Raw genomic sequence first — 19980 nt, 5'->3', positions numbered from 1 at the left:
ACATTTTTCAGAGCTAGTAGGAACTTGGTTGTGTCCTAAATGGCACCCTATTCCCAATATAGTGCACTACTTTGAGCAGAGTCCTATGGGATATCTTATAGGCCCTGGTCAAAAGAAATGCACTATATAGAGACTAGGGGGCCATTTGGAATGCAGTCCTTCTGTTTTTCCCTTAAAACCACTCAGGAATTCAGAGAAAGTACAACAGCTACACAAGCTTTAAATCATTCTACCTGTAGGACCGACCGAGAGGAGGGGGAATTGGGTTATTTGTGAAACTCTCCGTTATAATTAGTATGTTCCTGGTGTAGAAGTGACATTAGGTTTGTTATAGTGGTCTACTAGGACCAAAGAAAACACCTCAGTCCATATATCCTTATTGAACTAGTCTTGGCACTTTAGCTACCATTAAATCGTAATAAAAGTAGCACAAAATAAATCTCTTTAAAGTCATAATTAGTTGTTTTTTTTCAGGTTCAAAGTAACTAGTTGCCTCAGAAAATTGTAGGAAAAACTCCAAACGTATCATACTGAGGTGAATAGATTCCTGTGAGCACACCATTTACTTGTTCTATTCAACTGTGAATCCAATACAAAGACATGTCATTTCTGAAAGGGTCATTTAATTACTGTACCTCTGTTGAAGTTATACGTTTTGACAGACAGGCTGGGTTCAGTGACACTGTGACAACCAATCAACTGCCCCGAATAGGATTCCTGGCATTATTATCACTTTTAGAAGAAGTGCATTGTGGGACTAAATTAAATTAGTGACAGCTCGTTGAGAAGGCAAGCAGGCAGGGCGGAATGGAATACATCTGTAGTACAGTGCTAAACACATTCTGGGTATTGTAAAGGATTAATAAAAAGCTATAATTTCATGACTACGTCAATGTTTACATTTTATTCCACCTTGGAGCTGTTGAATGTGTTAATACTAGGGCTGTACATCGTATAACATAGTACTAGGGCTGTACATCGTATAACATAATACTAGGGCTGTACATCGTATAACATAGTACTAGGGCTGTACATCGTATAACATAGTACTAGGGCTGTACATCGTATAACATAGTACTAGGGCTGTACATCGTATAACATAGTACTAGGGCTGTACATCGTATAACATAGTACTAGGGCTGTACATCGTATAACATAGTACTAGGGCTGTACATCGTATAACATAATACTAGGGCTGTACATCGTATAACATAGTACTAGGGCTGTACATCGTATAGCATAGTACTAGGGCTGTACATCGTATAACATAGTACTAGGGCTGTACATCGTATAACATAGTACTAGGGCTGTACATCGTATAGCATAGTACTAGGGCTGTACATCGTATAACATAGTACTAGGGCTGTACATCGTATAGCATAGTACTAGGGCTGTACATCGTATAACATAGTACTAGGGCTGTACATCGTATAACATAGTACTAGGGCTGTACATCGTATAGCATAGTACTAGGGCTGTACATCGTATAACATAGTACTAGGGCTGTACATCGTATAACATAATGCAAGGCCATTAGGAAAAACAGATTTCCTTTCAAGGAAGCTGCCTTCTTATAATATCAGGATTGATGTGTTTAATTTTCTGTAGAACCCTGGATAACCACAGCTGTTTAATCACTGTGAACTGGATTAGGATCCTCCATCCAACTTTCACCGCAGTGCTGGATTTATACTTTCTCTTCTCTTGAAGTAAAACAACCACAAAGTAATCCCCAATTTCCCCCCAACGTTTTCCTTGTAAGGTCATAACAAGTAACCCACAGTTCTCATTAGGATTCTGTTTAAATGCTCTAAAGTCTAAATAGTATGGAGCTTCTGTATTAATCTCTGTAAAAGCCAAGCTAAATTGCCAATAACTTTGTAAGGGGTGCATTAAAAGGTTATAATGGTGATGATAATTTCTGTTCCCTCTTTCTATAAAAAGTAATCATTCTGCTATTTCTATCCTCTAGCACACGTTCATCTATTGTATGTACATGTACAGTTGGAGTCTTCAAGAAGTGGCTATGCTTCTCTACTTCATTTGAGCTGTACAGTAATTCAGTTCCATATGACCCATCTATCCCCCTGCTTAACGCTCAGTTAAGGTAATACTGTAAAACCTGAATGAGTCGGCTGTCGGTTCAAAGTCATTCTTAGATCTGGACTTCCAATGGGAATTAAGCATGAGACTCAGTGAATTTTATACATTTATTGAAGTGAAGAGCTTCTGTAACTTAGTGCCACGGTCTAGTAAAAATCATATGATGGATGGATGGATGGATGATGGATGGATGGATGGATGGAGAGATGGATGGATGGATGGATGGAGGGATGGATGGAGGGATGGATGGATGGATGGATGGAGAGATGGATGGATGGAGGGATGGATGGATGGATGGAGGGATGGAGGGATGGAGGGATGGATGGATGGATGGAGGGATGGAGGGATGGATGGATGGATGGATGGATGGATGGATGGATGGATGGATGGAGGGATGGATGGATGGATGGATGGAGGGATGGATGGAAGAAGATAAAAGGATATCCTTAATGAAAGAGGGTATGAAATGTGTTTGATATCCAGTTGGCTGACAGTCAGTGGTATTCTAAGGTTTTCTTCTCGAGGAGTAATGACATCACATAAACTCAGCCCACAAAATCCCTTAAGGCATTAAAAACAGCCTACGTTAATAGGGCTTATGGTTTTACTACCAAAGATAAACGTCTCTATTTCTCCATTCATATTATGTTGCTCGCCTTTCGCAATAGAAAATAGTCCATTCGGGAAAATATTCAGACCCCTTCACTTTTTCCACATTTTCAATCCTTAAAAGGGTTAAATTTGAAAAAATCCTCATCAATCTACATACAATACCCCATAATGACAAAGCGAAAACAAGTTTTTAGAAATGCTTGCACATTTACTACAAGTAAACAACAAATACCTTATTTACATAAGTATTCAGACCCTTTGATATGAGACTGAAAATTGAGCTCAGGTGCATCTTGTTTCCATTGATCATCCTTGAGATGTTTCTACAACTTGATTGGAGTCCACCTGTGGTAAATTCAATTGATTGGACATGATTTGGAAAGGCACACACCTGTCTACATAAGGTCCCATAGTTGACAGTACATGTCAGAGCAAAAACCAAGCCATGAGGTCGAAGGAATTGTCCGTAGAGCTCCAAGACAGGATTGTGTCGAGGCACAGACCCGGGGAAGTACTGAGTAAAGGGTCTGAATAATTATGTAAATGATAGTTCATATTTTTTTATGTTTGCAAACATTTCTAAAATCCTGCTTTTTTTTGTCATTATGGGGTATTGTGTGTGTAGATTGATGAAAAAAACTATTTAATACATTTTAGAATAAGGCTGTAACGTGACACAGCAGTGGAAAAAGTGAAGGGGTCTGAATACTTTCCAAACGCACTGTATAGGTCAAAGCAACAGCCAGCGTTCTCTTTCAGATGCTAACAACGAACTTCAAAGACTCCTAAATGTTTAGCCACCACTGCCAACACATTGTCAGACAGTAAACATTGTCAGAGATAGTGTTGTTTTTTAGCAGAATCATATTAGTGGAAACGGAGGGTGTTCTCAGGGCAGGCCTGGTTGTAGCTAGATATGTTCCAGTCACGTTTTTTGTTGTTGTTAATGCATTTTAGCTAACCCTATCCCAAACCCTGTTCCTCACCTGAACCTCATTCTCCTAACCTGTTACGAAAAGTCCCTTCTGCTAGTGAAAACTGGCAGACCTGCCCCGAGAACAGTGTAGGTTCTGAGTAACGCGATACTGGTGAAGGGCTCGTCAGCAACCTTCACCACCGAATCTAGCTTTGCTTTCAATGTCTAATTTTGTAGATGGTGAAAAGCGTTGTCACCACTGTCAATACATGATCACACAGCAAACATTCAGCTAGTTAGAGATAAACCCAATTATGCACGTTGGAGCACCAACATATATTAATTACCCTGTTGAAGCGTGTCATAATTATCTCTAATGGATTTAACAGAGGAGAACGCTCATGTTGTCACTTAGTGGGGGGCGTGTGTGTGTGTGTGTGTGTGTGTGTGTGTGTGTGTGTGTGTGTGTGTGTGTGTGTGTGTGTGTGTGTGTGTGTGTGTGTGTGTGTGTGTGTGTGTGTGTGTGTGTGTGTGTGTGAGAAAGACATTTGATTAATGACCTGCCCTTCCTTGACATGGCAGCAGACAGACAGTCAGAGGGGAAGAATGAAGGAGAATGCCACAGGACAATGTTTCAGTTCACACAGGGAGAGGATGTAGAGTTACAGGCACCAGGGTAACCTTTAACCCTGTGATTCTGCTGCAGATTGGGGTTTAATGCTCTGCTGAGCGGTGGACCTAAGCCTCAGAATAGCCCTGGGGAAGAGTCCACTTGTTCTAAAGAGAATGCAAACATCCCTATAGGCTCCTTATATTCCAAACTATACCTTGAAGCCAGTTCCACTGCTAACCCCAATCAGGGACTGATTGAGATCTGGGATACCAGGCGGGTGCTATTAATGATCAGGCAGAACATAATAGCTATAGACTATTATCTATCCCCAACATCAGTTCTACATACCTGCAGTTCATGCAGCACACAATACATAGTGTTACTGGGGTGACTCTGCCTTGTCTAAAGGGATGTTGAACATTCCTATACCAGTAGACTATAGGGTTCTATCTCCTACATCACTGGTTATCCTATAGATTCCATAGGCTACTGTCTATCTCCTACATCACTGGTTATCCTATAGATTCCATAGGCTACTGTCTATCTCCTACATCACTAGTAGGCCACATGGACATGTCCTTAAAGTAACTTTCCAGTGTTTCCAGATTTCTATGAACTATTACCTTTAATTAATTACAATATGAGTGAAATAGTTTTCCTTATTTAGTATGTTAAAAAGCAGCTTTTCTGTGTTGCAATGGTGTGGGCGTACCCCAACAGCATCATGGTGTGGCTATATAGCATTCAATAAAAATATAAATGACAAGTCAACAGCTGATTGGCCAGCTCAGCCAATGAGACGTCTCTGCCAAAAACATGACGTGATCTTCTGTGAGGAAATGGCAAGCATTTTTTAAATGGTCTGTTTGAGATAATAGTTTAAGGTGGGATTTTTGAAGTATTTTCTTCTTCACTTTTTTGCTTTGACCACAAATACGAGTATAGGACGAGTCAACAACATTATTTGGGTATTAGTTCTAATGAGCTTTAAAGGTAGACTCAGCAATACAACATACATACAGAAAGTAAACAGCGTAGTGGGTCAGTTTCTGCAACAACCATGAAAGCGCATGGCTCAACTTCTTTGTTGTTTTGGTGCCCTGGTTACCAGCCTGCAAAGCGTGACGTGAACCCGTGAACATGCGCAGACACTGTATGTGACTGTGTGAGAGCGAAGTCTTGCATCTCGCTCATCTCAATATCTGCGGTGCTGTTCGTGGCAACATCATTTTGCTGAGTTTACTTTTTAACGTGAGATTTTCACTGGACAGTTACTTTAAAGCTACAGTCCTCAATTTAAACAATAACAAGCGCTCCACCCCGTTTCTATTTTGGTAAGCAATTGAGGGATGAGCCTGGATAATAAAATTACATATATATTTTTTTAAACCATTATTTAACTTTGCAAGTAAGTTAAGAACAAATTCTTACTTACAATGGCAGCCTACCGGGGAACAGTGGGTTAACTGCCTTGTTCAGGGGCAGAACAACAGATTTTTACCTTGTCAGCTCAGGGATTCGATCCAGCAACCTTTCGGTTACTAGCCCAACTCTCTAACCACTTCCCCAGAAAAGTAACCATTCAAATTTGTAGACAGAACTATGGATGCAAGGACTGACCATCCATGATATCAAAATGATAGTTTTAAATATGTTTTGACACTATACAGTGTTTGTTTACATTTACTTTGTTTACAAATTTAACACGCTTATATTTTGGGTTCTGAAGGGGTATGACAGCTGAACTAAGCTCATGAGACATTTATAAGTTAAATTCTTCAATAATCTATGGGTGTATACAGTATGATTAATTTATGAGTTCTGTTCTTCTATAATCTATGGGTATATACAATATCATTCATTTCTAAGTACAAAAATGGATGTAGCAATTAAGAATTTTAGCTTGGACACATTCTAAAAATGTCAAAAACTAACATTATTTGGATATTTTCTCCAAAAGCTATTATAACCATTATGACCCAGGGCATGTACTTTATACTAATGTAGGCTACAGTCAGTGGCCGTTAGTGTCTTATTCACACATTAGCCAGAGGATTTAGGAGGTCCAGCAGTTCACTGAGCTAAGCTAGGGTCCCATCCTGCTTCCCTTACAGCTGTTCCGAGCCTGTTGTATTTAACACAGCGCTCCAACAGCTGCAGAGAGAGGTGGATTGTATTACTCGATAATTGGGAAGCTACAAGTCCCAGATCCACAGTAATCCTGTTTCACTGTGTTAGGGCCTTGTTTGACGAGGGGAAACAACATTTCTGCTAGCTGCTTCAACATGGTCTCATTAGAATATGTAAAAAATAGTGACATTTAACCATTGTAGTTCTATGTCAACCAAATAAATGTTTATTTATTTTACATCATTTTAACTCATTCTCATTTACAGCAAAGACCTGGGGAATAGTTACAAGGGTGAGGCGGGAGGATGAATGAGCCAGTTGGAAGCTGTGGATGATTTGGTGGCCAGATTGGGAATTTAGCCAGGACACAGGGGTTAACACCCCTAGTTTTATGATAAGCGCCATGGGATCTTTAGTGACCACAGAGAGTCAGGACACCTGTTTAACATTCCATCAGGAGGACAGAAACACCTACACAGGGCAATGTCTGCCCTGGGACATTTCTTTTATTTTTTAGACCAGTATGTCTCCTACTGGCCCTCCAACATAACATCCAGCAGCATCTGGTCTCCCATCCAGGGACCAACACTGTTTAGCTTCAGAGGCAAGCAGCAGTGGGATGCAGGGCGGTATACTGTATCAATATGACAATAATTAGTCCAATTAAGGAACTATTGCTACGAACTAAGCTTAATCAAGGCCTATTCATGTTGCCCCAATCATACCACCATTCCTTGGCTGCAACATTCAGGAAAATATTATAGCCATGTCTGTGACGTGTTCAGGGAACTTTTAGAAAAAGTGCAGTTTTAACCATACTTACTTGCCATAGACGTGGGAGAGACAAGCTGCTACTAAAAGAATAGCCACTGACTGTACAGCCAATTAGAGGCCAGCCACTGACTGTACAGCCAATTATAGACCAGCCACTGACTGTACAGCCAATTATAGACCAGCCACTGACTGTACAGCCAATAAGACAAGCAGTCACTAACTAAATGACTAATAAGGGAGCAGCAGCTACTGACTGTATCATGTCTTCCTTTGCAGGGAGAGACCGGGAAAGACGGGTTCCCTGGAAACTCTAGCCAGAAGGTACAGTATGTTACCATGGAAATATTTTATATTTATACAATATACTGTATATGAGATATTTCACAACTTACATATCTGTTTGAACATGATAAACTCAGAGAGTGCCCTGTCAGCTGGGTCTGAACATGGTCTAGCACCTTCAGTTCACCAGGACCACTCTAAAGCATCCTCACCCTCTATACCATCCTCTAGGGCCCTTAGATGTTGAAGTTGAAGAATACACACACACACACACACACACACACACACACACACACACACACACACACACACACACACACACACACACACACACACACACAACACACACACACACACACACACACACACACACACACACACACACACACACACACACACACACACACACACACACACACACACACACACACACACCACATACAAGGACATATTTGCCTATGAAACTCGATCCAATCTAATGACATAACACTTAAAGGCGCGGCCCACCCAAACATTTTCCTATACTTGATAAGGTTGAGAATTGGCTAAAGCTGGTCTGCGTTACTCAACACTGCACATGACATGCAAAGTCTATGTCAAGTGTCATAACATTCATATTGAGATTGATGGTGGTGTGACTTGGCCTACTCTGCCTGTGTGGTTCGTGGGATTTCCATCCAAACTGTATTAGCTACCGCAGAGTACTGTTTTGCTGTTTTGGAGATCTTAAGGTCTTAAGGCCAACCCTTTTACTGTGTGTGTGTGCGCGCTTTCGTGTGTGTGCGTGTGCATGCCTAATCCTAATTGTGCGTGTGTGTTCTATTTCTCCCTCAGGGTGACCAGGGTGTTTCTGGCTCACCAGGTCTGGATGGTATTGCTGGACAGAAGGTGAGTCAGACTGTTGGCTTGTTTGGACTGTCCATGATATGTAAGATATAAGGTTACTGTTTTAAACCACTAAGCTGTTATTCTCCCACTACATATAATCTGTGTGAGGGTTTTCTATGTCCTGGAGTGCTGGACTAAGGTTCAACTAAAGTAGCATAATTCATCAGCTATCATGATAATACTATCACCTTCATCAGCTATTATTATAATAACAATATCCCCTTCATCAGCTATCATGATAATACTATCACCTTCATCAGCTATTATGATAATAACAATAGCCCCTTCATCAGCTATCATGATAATACTATCTCCTTCATCAGCTATTATTATAATAACAATATCCCCTTCATCAGCTATCATGATAATACTATCTCCTTCATCAGCTATTATTATAATAACAATATCCCCTTCATCAGCTATCATGATAATACTATCTCCTTCATCAGCTATTATTATAATAACAATATCCCCTTCATCAGCTATCATGATAATACTATCTCCTTCATCAGCTATTATTATAATAACAATATCCCCTTCATCAGCTATCATGATAATACTATCTCCTTCATCAGCTATTATTATAATAACAATATCCCCTTCATCAGCTATCATGATAATACTATCTCCTTCATCAGCTATTATGATAATAACAATATCCCCTTCATCAGCTATCATGATAATACTATCTCCTTCATCAGCTATTATTATAATAACAATATCCCCTTCATCAGCTATCATGATAATACTATCTCCTTCATCAGCTATTATGATAATAACAATATCCCCTTCATCAGCTATCATGATAATACTATCTCCTTCATCAGCTATTATGATAATAACAATATCCCCTTCATCAGCTATCATGATAATACTATCTCCTTCATCAGCTATTATGATAATAACAATATCCCCTTCATCAGCTATCGTGATAATACTATCTCCTTCATCAGCTATTATTATAATAACAATATCCCCTTCATCAGCTATCATGATAATACTATCTCCTTCATCAGCTATTATTATAATAACAATATCCCCTTCATCAGCTATCATGATAATACTATCTCCTTCATCAGCTATTATGATAATAACAATATCCCCTTCATCAGCTATCATGATAATACTATCTCCTTCATCAGCTATTATTATAATAACAATATCCCCTTCATCAGCTATCATGATAATACTATCTCCTTCATCAGCTATTATTATAATAACAATATCCCCTTCATCAGATAGTATTATTATGATATCTCCTTCATCAGCTATTATGATAATAACAATATCCCCTTCATCACCTATTATGAGTTGGTGGTGGTTATGGTGGTGGTGGTGGTGGTTATGGTGGGGGTGGTGGTGGTTATGGTGGGGGTGGTGGTGGTGTTAGTGGTGTTAGTGGTGTTAGTGGTTATGGTGGGGGTGATGGTGGTGGTGTTAGTGGTGTTAGTGGTTATGGTGGGGGTGATGGTGTTAGTGGTGATGGTGGTGGTTATGTTGGGGGTGGTGGTGGTGATGGTGGTGGTGTTAGTGGTGATGGTGGGGGTGATGGTGGTGGTGGTGATGGTGGGGGTGATGGTGGTGGTGTTAGTGGTGTTAGTTGTGCTAGTGGTGATGGTGGTGGTGTTAGTGGTGATGGTGGTGGTGTTAGTGGTGGTGATGGTGGTGGTGTCAGTGGTGATTAGTGGTGATGGTGGGGGTGATGGTGGTGGTGTTAGTGGTGGTGGTGGGGGTGGTGATGGTGGTGGTTTTAGTGGTGATGATGGTGGTGGTGTTAGTGGTGGTGGTGGTGTTAGCAGTGATTAGTGGTGATGGTGGGGGTGATGGTGGTGGTGTTAGTGGTGATGGTGGTGGTTTTAGTGGTAATGATGATGGTGGTGTTAGTGGTGATTAGTGGTTATGGTGGGGGTGTTAGTGGTGATTAGTGGTGATGGTGGGGGTGATGGTGGTGGTGTTAGTGGTGGTGGTGGGGGTGGTGATGGTGGTGGTTTTAGTGGTGATGATGGTGGTGGTGTTAGTGGTGGTGGTGGTGTTAGCAGTGATTAGTGGTGATGGTGGGGGTGATGGTGGTGGTGTTAGTGGTGATGGTGGTGGTTTTAGTGGTAATGATGATGGTGGTGTTAGTGGTGATTAGTGGTTATGGTGGGGGTGTTAGTGGTGGTGATGGTGGTGGTGATGGTGGTGGTGTTAGTGGTGATTAGTAGTGGGGGTGATGGTTATGGTGGTGGTGGTGATTACAGTGGTGAGTGGTGGTTATGGTGATGGTTATGGTGGTGGTTATGGTGATGGTGATGGTGGTGGTGTTAGTGGTGGGGGTGATGGTGGTGGTGTTAGTGGTGGGGGTGAGGTGATGGTGGTGGTGGTGATTACAGTGGTGGTTATGGTGATGGTGATGGTAGTGGTGGTGACTCGCTCCTTCTCTCCCCAGTGTGTTTTTGTAGTGCAGCGCTCTCCAACCCTCTTCTGTAGGTTTTCTCTCCAACCCCAGTTATAACCAACTGGATTCAGCATATCAACCAGCTAATTATTAGAATCTGGTCCACTAGATAAGGGTTGGAGCAAAAACCTCAAGGAGGGTAGCTCTCCAGGAACAGGGTTGGAGTGAAAACCTACAGGATGGTAGCTCTCCAGGAACAGGGTTGGAGTGAAAACCTACAGGACGGTAGCTCTCCAGGAACAGGGTTGGAGTGAAAACCTACAGGACGGTAGCTCTCCAGGAACAGGGTTGGAGTGAAAACCTACAGGATGGTAGCTCTCCAGGAACAGGGTTTGTTGTGAAAACCTACAGGATGGTAGCTCTCCAGGAACAGGGTTTGTTGTGAAAACCTACAGGATGGTAGCTCTCCAGGAACAGGGTTTGTTGTGAAAACCTACAGGATGGTAGCTCTCCAGGAACAGGGTTTGTTGTGAAAACCTACAGGATGGTAGCTCTCCAGAAACAGGGTTTGTTGTGAAAACCTACAGGATGGTAGCTCTCCAGGAACAAGGTTGGAGTGACAACCTACAGGATGGTAGCTCTCCAGGAACAGGGTTTGTTGTGAAAACCTACAGGATGGTAGCTCTCCAGGAACAGGGTTGGAGTGACAACCTACAGGACGGTAGCTCTCCAGGAATAGGATTTGCACCCAGGACACAAAGGGATTTACACACAGAGCCATAGTCCCTTAGGAGGGAGATAGGACTTCTTCTATATCCTCTCCTCATGTATTTACAGTATTGTATACCCTCTGATGCAATGCTGCTTCTATACAGGGTCAGAGGAGATTAACAAATAATTAGCTTTTTTATCTTGTAAACACAAGTGAATATCATACACCCACCAGAGAAATATTTCTGTGTATGTAAATATACATTAGTCATAGAGTTGTGGCTATTCCTTATGCATTAGATATTGGACAGTATGGAATATGTACTGTACATGTATATACAGTAAGGTGTATGGGAAATAGTCCTGTTCTTATTCTTTATAACCTGAAGTGATGTGTAAATCTGTTTTGAGAGTTTTGAAGTTGCCTCAAGGTGCTAAACATTGCTGATGTGTGAACGAAGGCCCATTCAGAGCTGCACTGAACCCTACGGCACAGACCTCAGTGAAACTAGGAAGATATTTCTCCTCATGAACGAGTAGACCTTCAATGTTTGTTATTTAGCATTTCAAGTTTCAACCTTGTAATTTCAGGGGGAGGCAGGATCAAACGGGTCTAAGGGGATCGATGGAGCAATGGTAAGTACACACACACACATGGAAACGTACACACACACACACACATATTACATAATGGTAAATGTATCTGGTTTCACTCTCTGTCATGTATAAACACCAGTTCATCCAAACGTGCGAAGTTCCACTGTAGTGGATATATAGTAATTCATATTCCAAGCATGCGAAGTCCCACTGCAGTGGATACATGGTTATTAATATGTAGCATATGTCTTCTGTTGTTATATATATTTTATTTTAAAGGATTTTCTAGCACAGGTTTTCTAATACATCTCTGAAGAATCTCCTTTTTACATTTACATTTTAGTCATTTAGCAGACGCTCTTATCCAGAGCGACTTACAGTAGTGAATGCATACATTTCATATATTTCATAATTTTTTTTCTCCGTACTGGTCCCCCGTGGGAATCGATAATTTCATAACCCAAGGCCTTTTCCCCTGTAATCTCAAGACTAACACAATAGCTATTCATATTTTACATGCAACCATGAAGGTACATGCATAGTGTATTCTATGATTATCTAGAGATAATGTCCAATGTGGATTGATCTGAACTCTAATAACTTGGTGTCATGTGAAGGACGTGTCTGGAATGTATATATCACAGCTCTGACCTAGTCTCTGCACCTACAGTAAAACACCATGCATTCATGCAAGGTTTCAGGGAAATTAAACGATAGGCTGCAGGCAGCATGAGTATCACATGGGGGTGTGGGAAACTTCCTCCTCAGCCTGAACTGTCCCCACTTGCGTCAGCAAATAACTAGCTTTTTCGTTTGGCACCGACTGGTAAGTTGGATCAGGAGGGCGGTCACATGTGCTAGCAGGGCAGAGGTTCTGCGTTCGAGCGTCGGTGTGAGCCGAATCAGGAGGAAGTGGTACTCTCTAAGCAAGCAGCGTGACGTCCTTTCGACATGCATTCATGCAAGGGTTCAGGGAAATACTCAGGAATGCTGCATGATGTTGGGCTGGTCTCAGAGGAGTGAGCTACAGCACAAACAGATCTGGGACCAGAATAGAATTGTGTAGCATTTACATAATTTGTTCTTTCATAATGGTGGTGTGGCTTTATGGGCCAAAGGCTGGATGTGTTTAGAATAAATATCGTAAAAGGACTTCAGTAGACTATGAAATTACAGGAAAACAAAGCTATGCTTTCAGGAAAATGGTCTGTATTTTGTGGCTTTTGCATAATTAGTTCCTTCGCAATGGCGGTGTGGCTCCACTAAGTATTGGGCTGAGCAGATGGACAGTTTAAAATGGCATAATGAAAGAGACTCTTTTCATCACCATATCCTCTCTGATTAGGCCAATGGACGGAGGGAGAAATCTGTCCCTCTGGCACAGTGTACAATACACTGACTGGCCTGCTCAGTACAACATACAGGGACTGGGCTGCCTGCTCAGTATGACATACAGGGACTGGGCTGCCTGTTCAGTATGACATACAGGGACTGGGCTGCCTGTTCAGTATGACATACAGGGGCTGCTACTGAATAGCAATTCAGAGGGAAACAGAGCAGACACTAAACTAAACAGTCACTGTTAAGGCTGTTGAGATTACACTGACATAAACAGTTCTATGAATGATATCCAATGGGGCGAATGAACAAGTTGTTGAATAAACAACTTTAAAAGGCTTTATAGAGCACTCATAGGGTCTTCATAAGCTCTACATACTGAGCTAGTTTGTACACATCTGGATGTATACAGAGTGCCTCACTGTGTAGCAGAGCTGGCACAGGATACTAGGTGACGTTCTGTAGAGGAGAATGTCACAGCTTATATAGCCTTCTTAGTGCATTGATAATGGCTTCATAAGCCCTCCATAGCCATTTGTAAACAGAGTTTTGCTGTGTAGCAAAGCTGGCAATGCATAGGATACCAGGTGTAGTGGTGAAGCATGACATACTGTAGAGGGGATACCTTGGGGGAACTTAGTTCCTGACCTTCAGGACATCTATTTGGTCACACAGACTGGGTTGGTTCCTCTGTGGGATGACCTCATCACAACAGCTCATTGGTCACAGACTGGGTTGGTTCCTCTGTGGGATGACCTCAACACAACAGCTCATTGGTCACAGACTGGGTTGGTTCCTCTGTGGGATGACCTCAACACAACAGCTCATTGGTCACAGACTGGGTTGGTTCCTCTGTGGGATGACCTCAACACAACAGCTCATTGGTCACAGACTGGGTTGGTTCCTCTGTGGGATGACCTCAACACAACAGCTCATTGGTCACAGACTGGGTTGGTTCTTCTGTGGGATGACATCAACACAACAGCTCATTGGTCACACAGACTGGGTTGGTTCCTCTGTGGGATGACCTCAACACAACAGCTCATTGGTCACAGACTGGGTTGGTTCCTCTGTGGGATGACCTCATCACAACAGCTCATTGGTCACAGACTGGGTTGGTTCCTATGTGGGATGACCTCAACACAACAGCTCACACAGACTGGGTTGGTTCCGCTGTTAAAACTGAGCAGGGTGTGACAGTGTAGGATTACTGAGCTCTATACTCATAGGGTTGGTTTCCCAGACACAGACAGCCTAGTCCTCGTAGGGTTGGTTTCCCAGACACAGACTAGTCCTCATAGGGTTGGTTTCCCAGACACAGACACAGCCTAGTCCTCATAGGGTTGGTTTCCCAGACACAGACACAGCCTAGTCCTCGTAGGGTTGGTTTCCCAGACACAGACTAGTCCTCATAGGGTTGGTTTCCCAGACACAGACACAGCCTAGTCCTCGTAGGGTTGGTTTCCCAGATACAGACACAGCCTAGTCCTCATAGGGTTGGTTTCCCAGACACAGACACAGACTAGTCCTCATAGGGTTGGTTTCCCAGATACAGACACAGCCTAGTCCTCGTAGGGTTGGTTTCCCAGATACAGACACAGCCTAGTCCTCGTAGGGTTGGTTTCCCAGACACAGACTAGTCCTCATAGGGTTGGTTTCCCAGACACAGACACAGCCTAGTCCTCGTAGGGTTGGTTTCCCAGACACAGACTAGTCCTCATAGGGTTGGTTTCCCAGACACAGACACAGCCTAGTCCTCGTAGGGTTGGTTTCCCAGACACAGACACAGCCTAGTCCTCGTAGGGTTGGTTTCCCAGACACAGACTAGTCCTCGTAGGGTTGGTTTCCCAGATACAGACACAGCCTAGTCCTCATAGGGTTGGTTTCCCAGACACAGACACAGACTAGTCCTCATAGGGTTTGTTTCCCAGACACAGACACAGCCTAGTCCTCGTAGGGTTGGTTTCCCAGACACAGACTAGTCCTCATAGGGTTGGTTTCCCAGACACAGACACAGACTAGTCCTCATAGGGTTGGTTTCCCAGATACAGACACAGCCTAGTCCTCATAGGGTTGGTTTCCCAGACACAGCCTAGTCCTCGTAGGGTTGGTTTCCCAGATACAGACACAGCCTAGTCCTCATAGGGTTGGTTTCCCAGACGCAGCCTAGTCCTCGTAGGGTTGGTTTCCCAGACGCAGCCTAGTCCTCGTAGGGTTGGTTTCCCAGACACAGACACAGCCTAGTCCTCGTAGGGTTGGTTTCCCAGACACAGACACAGACTAGTCCTCGTAGGGTTGGTTTCCCAGACACAGACACAGACTAGTCCTCGTAGGGTTGGTTTCCCAGATACAGACACAGCCTAGTCCTCATAGGGTTGGTTTCCCAGACGCAGCCTAGTCCTCATAGGGTTGGTTTCCCAGACACAGGGACAGCCTAGTCCTCATAGGGTTGGTTTCCCAGACACAGACACAGCCTAGTCCTCATAGGGTTGGTTTCCCAGATACAGACACAGCCTAGTCCTCGTAGGGTTGGTTTCCCAGATACAGACACAGACTAGTCCTCGTAGGGTTGGTTTCCCAGATACAGACGCAGCCTAGTCCTCGTAGGGTTGGTTTCCCAGATACAGACACAGACTAGTCCTCATAGGGTTGGTTTCCCAGACGCAGCCTAGTCCTCGTAGGGTTGGTTTCCCAGACGCAGCCTAGTCCTCGTAGGGTTTGTTTCCCAGATACAGACACAGCCTAGTCCTCGTAGGGTTGGTTTCCCAGACGCAGCCTAGTCCTCGTAGGGTTTGTTTCCCAGATACAGACACAGCCTAGTCCTCGTAGGGTTGGTTTCCCAGACGCAGCCTAGTCCTCGTAGGGTTGGTTTCCCAGACACAGCCTAGTCCTCGTAGGGTTGGTTTCCCAGATACAGACACAGACTAGTCCTCATAGGGTTGGTTTCCCAGATACAGACACAGCCTAGTCCTCATAGGGTTGGTTTCCCAGATACAGACACAGACTAGTCCTCATAGGGTTGGTTTCCCAGATACAGACTAGTCCTCATAGGGTTGGTTTCCCAGACACAGACTAGTCCTCATAGGGTTGGTTTCCCAGACACAGACTAGTCCTCGTAGGGTTGGTTTCCCAGATACAGACACAGCCTAGTCCTCATAGGGTTGGTTTCCCAGACGCAGCCTAGTCCTCGTAGGGTTGGTTTCCCAGACGCAGCCTAGTCCTCATAGGGTTGGTTTCCCAGACGCAGCCTAGTCCTCATAGGGTTGGTTTCCCAGACGCAGCCTAGTTCTATTAGGGTTGGTTTCCCAGACGCAGCCTAGTCCTCATAGGGTTGGTTTCCCAGACACAGCCTAGTCCTCGTGAAGATTCTCCATTGAGCATGTTCTTTAGTCCAGGAGTAGGCTTAATCTGTGTCCAGGAAACCTGCCTTTTAAACTGATCAGTCTGACATTACTGGACTATACTGGAATTACTGGACTGTCTCAAAGACGGAATAGATTCAGTGTTTATCATGCAGAGTGGAAAACTAACGGTAACATCTTACTTAAAGCCCTCAGCTATAATGCTTTATGTCTTATAATGTCTCTTACAGTAGTAGGCTTACAGTACGCTATTTCTCTGTAGGACATTTTTAACATTGTAATACATCATACCTGCATGCATTGGCAAGTGTTACCCTGTTTATTGAACAGATTGATTATTGTTGTTGATTGAATAGGCATATTATCAACATGTTTGTTTCAAGTAATAACGTTTATTGTCCATATAAAGTTGTTGAGATTTTTATGAAACAGGTGGAAATGGAGCATTATTACGATGCCTGTTTATTCAACAACATTTGGATGTCACTTCCTATACTGAATGTATTTCAAACAATGGTGACTGCCAAGAGAGAGGTTTATCATAACACTGCTGCGTGCTTCTTCCTGGTTAATGACATGATTTGGTTATGCAGCTGTGCGATAGTGCCTTCTCTATCAACCTGGACGATGAACACACACACACACACACACATCAACGATGAACACATAAATCAATTACAATCACGATGTGAAACAAGGGTGTGCACTGTCAGATAATTAGGTCCATCAGAAACACTTCATTATCACACACTCACACACACACACACACCCCTGGCCCCATCATTTATTTATAATGTCAACATAGTCCTAATTTGTTTACAACCAGGACTCCACATTCAGACAGATATTTCACGGAAACAAATAAACAGGATCATTTATGAATTTGTTTTAGCCTGTTGCCTTAGAGTGGGTTATTTAATATACTTGGGAGTGGAACAGAGAGCAGAGGACTAGAAGATGCCAATGACTTCTTGTCTGTTCTGTGACCTTTATCACTGATTAGTTGAATGTCCCTGTTACGTATCACTTGGATAAATAAACCGCTGAAGATGAAGACAGACCGGTCATATCAGGTCTTATCTTTCAGGATAGGGGTTAGGATTTCCATTTAGCTTTGGGTTTGGAGACATAAATTGTGTTTATAGATGAAGTTGACATTTTGTCATGATGCTTGTGACCAGTATCCCTTGTGAGAGGCCCTGGCAGTAAGAGCATCAGTGATTGGATAAACCACCTTGGAACAGCCTCCTGAGGAGATTTCAGACCTTTCAAAACAACATGTTGTTACTGCACATCTCTACTTATAATACATTGAAATGATGGAGTGCTTTTGTAGGACCTGAGTTTGAACTTGCTCTTATAACTTTCTCTTTCCTCTGCAGGGTGAAAAGGGATCAGCTGGGGAGCCTGGTGCGGAAGGGAAACCTGGAATAAATGTAAGATACTGTTTTTAATCCCATTCTGTTTATTCATATGCATCATTAATTATTAACATAGTCAGTTGCCCTAAATAAATGTAAGGTGCTACCTTTGCTATTTTACTATCGTACGCTGTTTATTCATTTGCATCGTTAATAATAAAAACAGTGGCCTAAATAAATGTGCACGTTAATTTAGTTTGGAAGGGTGTTGGAAGGCGCTCAGCCAGGTTAATTTAGTTTGGAAGGGTGTTGGAAGGCGCTCAGCCAGGTTAATTTAGTTTGGAAGGGTGTTGGAAGGCGCTCAGCCAGGTTAATTTAGTTTGGAAGGGTGTTGGAAGGCGCTCAGCCAGGTTAATTTAGTTTGGAAGGGTGTTGGAAGGCGCTCAGCCAGGTTAATTTAGTTTGGAAGGGTGTTGGAAGGCGCTCAGCCAGGTTAATTTAGTTTGGAAGGGTGTTGGAAGGCGCTCAGCCAGGTTAATTTAGTTTGGAAGGGTGTTGGAAGGCGCTCAGCCAGGTTAATTTAGTTTGGAAGGGTGTTGGAAGGCGCTCAGCCAGGTTAATTTAGTTTGGAAGGGTGTTGGAAGGCGCTCAGCCAGGTTAATTTAGTTTGGAAGGGTGTTGGAAGGCGCTCAGCCAGGTTAATTTAGTTTGGAAGGGTGTTGGAAGGCGCTCAGCCAGGTTAATTTAGTTTGGAAGGGTGTTGGAAGGCGCTCAGCCAGGTTAATTTAGTTTGGAAGGGTGTTGGAAGGCGCTCAGCCAGGTTTTATTAGTTTGGAAGGGTGTTGGAAGGCGCTCAGCCAGGTTAATTTAGTTTGGAAGGGTGTTGGAAGGCGCTCAGCCAGGTTAATTTAGTTTGGAAGGGTGTTGGAAGGCGCTCAGCCAGGTTAATTTAGTTTGGCCTATTTACTTGTTTTTAGACATTCTCTTGCCTGCCCCCTCTGTCCCCTCCACATCCGTGCTAATATTAGGTTGTAGTTGTTATTTAAAGCTAGCATGTGATATTTAAGGGTAAAGGGGACACCTGAGAAGACAGAATGTCTTGTATGCATGACTGCCATGTGAGCGAGTATCGTTTTCCTGATAGGAGAACTAACTACGGGGTCTGGCTCAGTGGAAGACTACAGCCATATAACCGTGCCCAAAGCAATCCACGTTCCACATGTATATGTCCTCCGCTTGTACAGTCATAGATGTATAAGGTGACAGAGAAAAAGCACGTCTGGTGGTTATGTAAGGAATATGACTGCAGCTTTATATCATCGGATCTGTTGTTTTTATGTGTTGAAGTTGTAAATATAGCCTTTGCAGTAAGGTACGCTTCCTCTGAGTGTTGCTCTACTGTAAAATCTGATATTTACACTTACAGTCAGTGATCAAGTGTCAATTGGGACATTTCCCTCTAGACTTTCTCACTGTGGTCAGCCTTTCGGTGTGGCTTCTGGAACTCAGTGGGTAGAGCATGGTGATTACAACGTCAGGATGGTGGGTTTGATTCCCGGGGCCACCCCATACAAAAAAATGTATTCAGGTAATGACTGTACATCTCTTTGGATTAAAGCTTCTGCTAAATGTGAACTCTACATCTGAGTACTAATGAGCAGGTTGTTTTCCTATAGACGGTCTCACCAGGATCAGCCTCTCAACCTAAAGCTAGGGGTGATGTTCAGCTATGGCGGTGAATCGCTGAGCCAATGGAAACTTTGCAAAAAGCATTTTCTGCAGTAACCTCTGTGGTATTCGTTGGGCCTGGCCACTCTAGATATCTCTGTTACCCTTACGGGATCTGGTTCCAACACAGCTTTGAAGGCAGTTCCCACTCACATGACACAAATCGCATACCAAACGGCAACCTATTC

General features: G+C 43.1%; 1 protein-coding gene across 4 annotated transcripts in view; it reads left to right on the top strand.

Moving 5' to 3' along the window:
• The window catches only part of LOC106560244 (uncharacterized), a 240705-nt gene that overhangs the window by 25509 nt on the left and 195216 nt on the right, over positions 1-19980 (top strand). For all 4 annotated transcript variants that reach the window (XM_082964905.1, XM_082964904.1, XM_082964903.1 and 1 more), the window contains exons 10-13: positions 7425-7469; positions 8265-8318; positions 11998-12042; positions 18086-18139. In XM_082964905.1, the coding sequence (XP_082821031.1) occupies positions 7425-7469; positions 8265-8318; positions 11998-12042; positions 18086-18139 (198 nt within the window). The remainder of the gene's footprint in view (positions 1-7424; positions 7470-8264; positions 8319-11997; positions 12043-18085; positions 18140-19980) is intronic.

The sequence above is a fragment of the Salmo salar genome, chromosome 18, assembly GCF_965601325.2.
Source record: "Salmo salar chromosome 18, fSalSal1, whole genome shotgun sequence".
In the NCBI taxonomy this organism is placed as follows: domain Eukaryota; kingdom Metazoa; phylum Chordata; class Actinopteri; order Salmoniformes; family Salmonidae; genus Salmo; species Salmo salar.
This window is presented reverse-complemented; position numbering and strand designations above follow the sequence as displayed.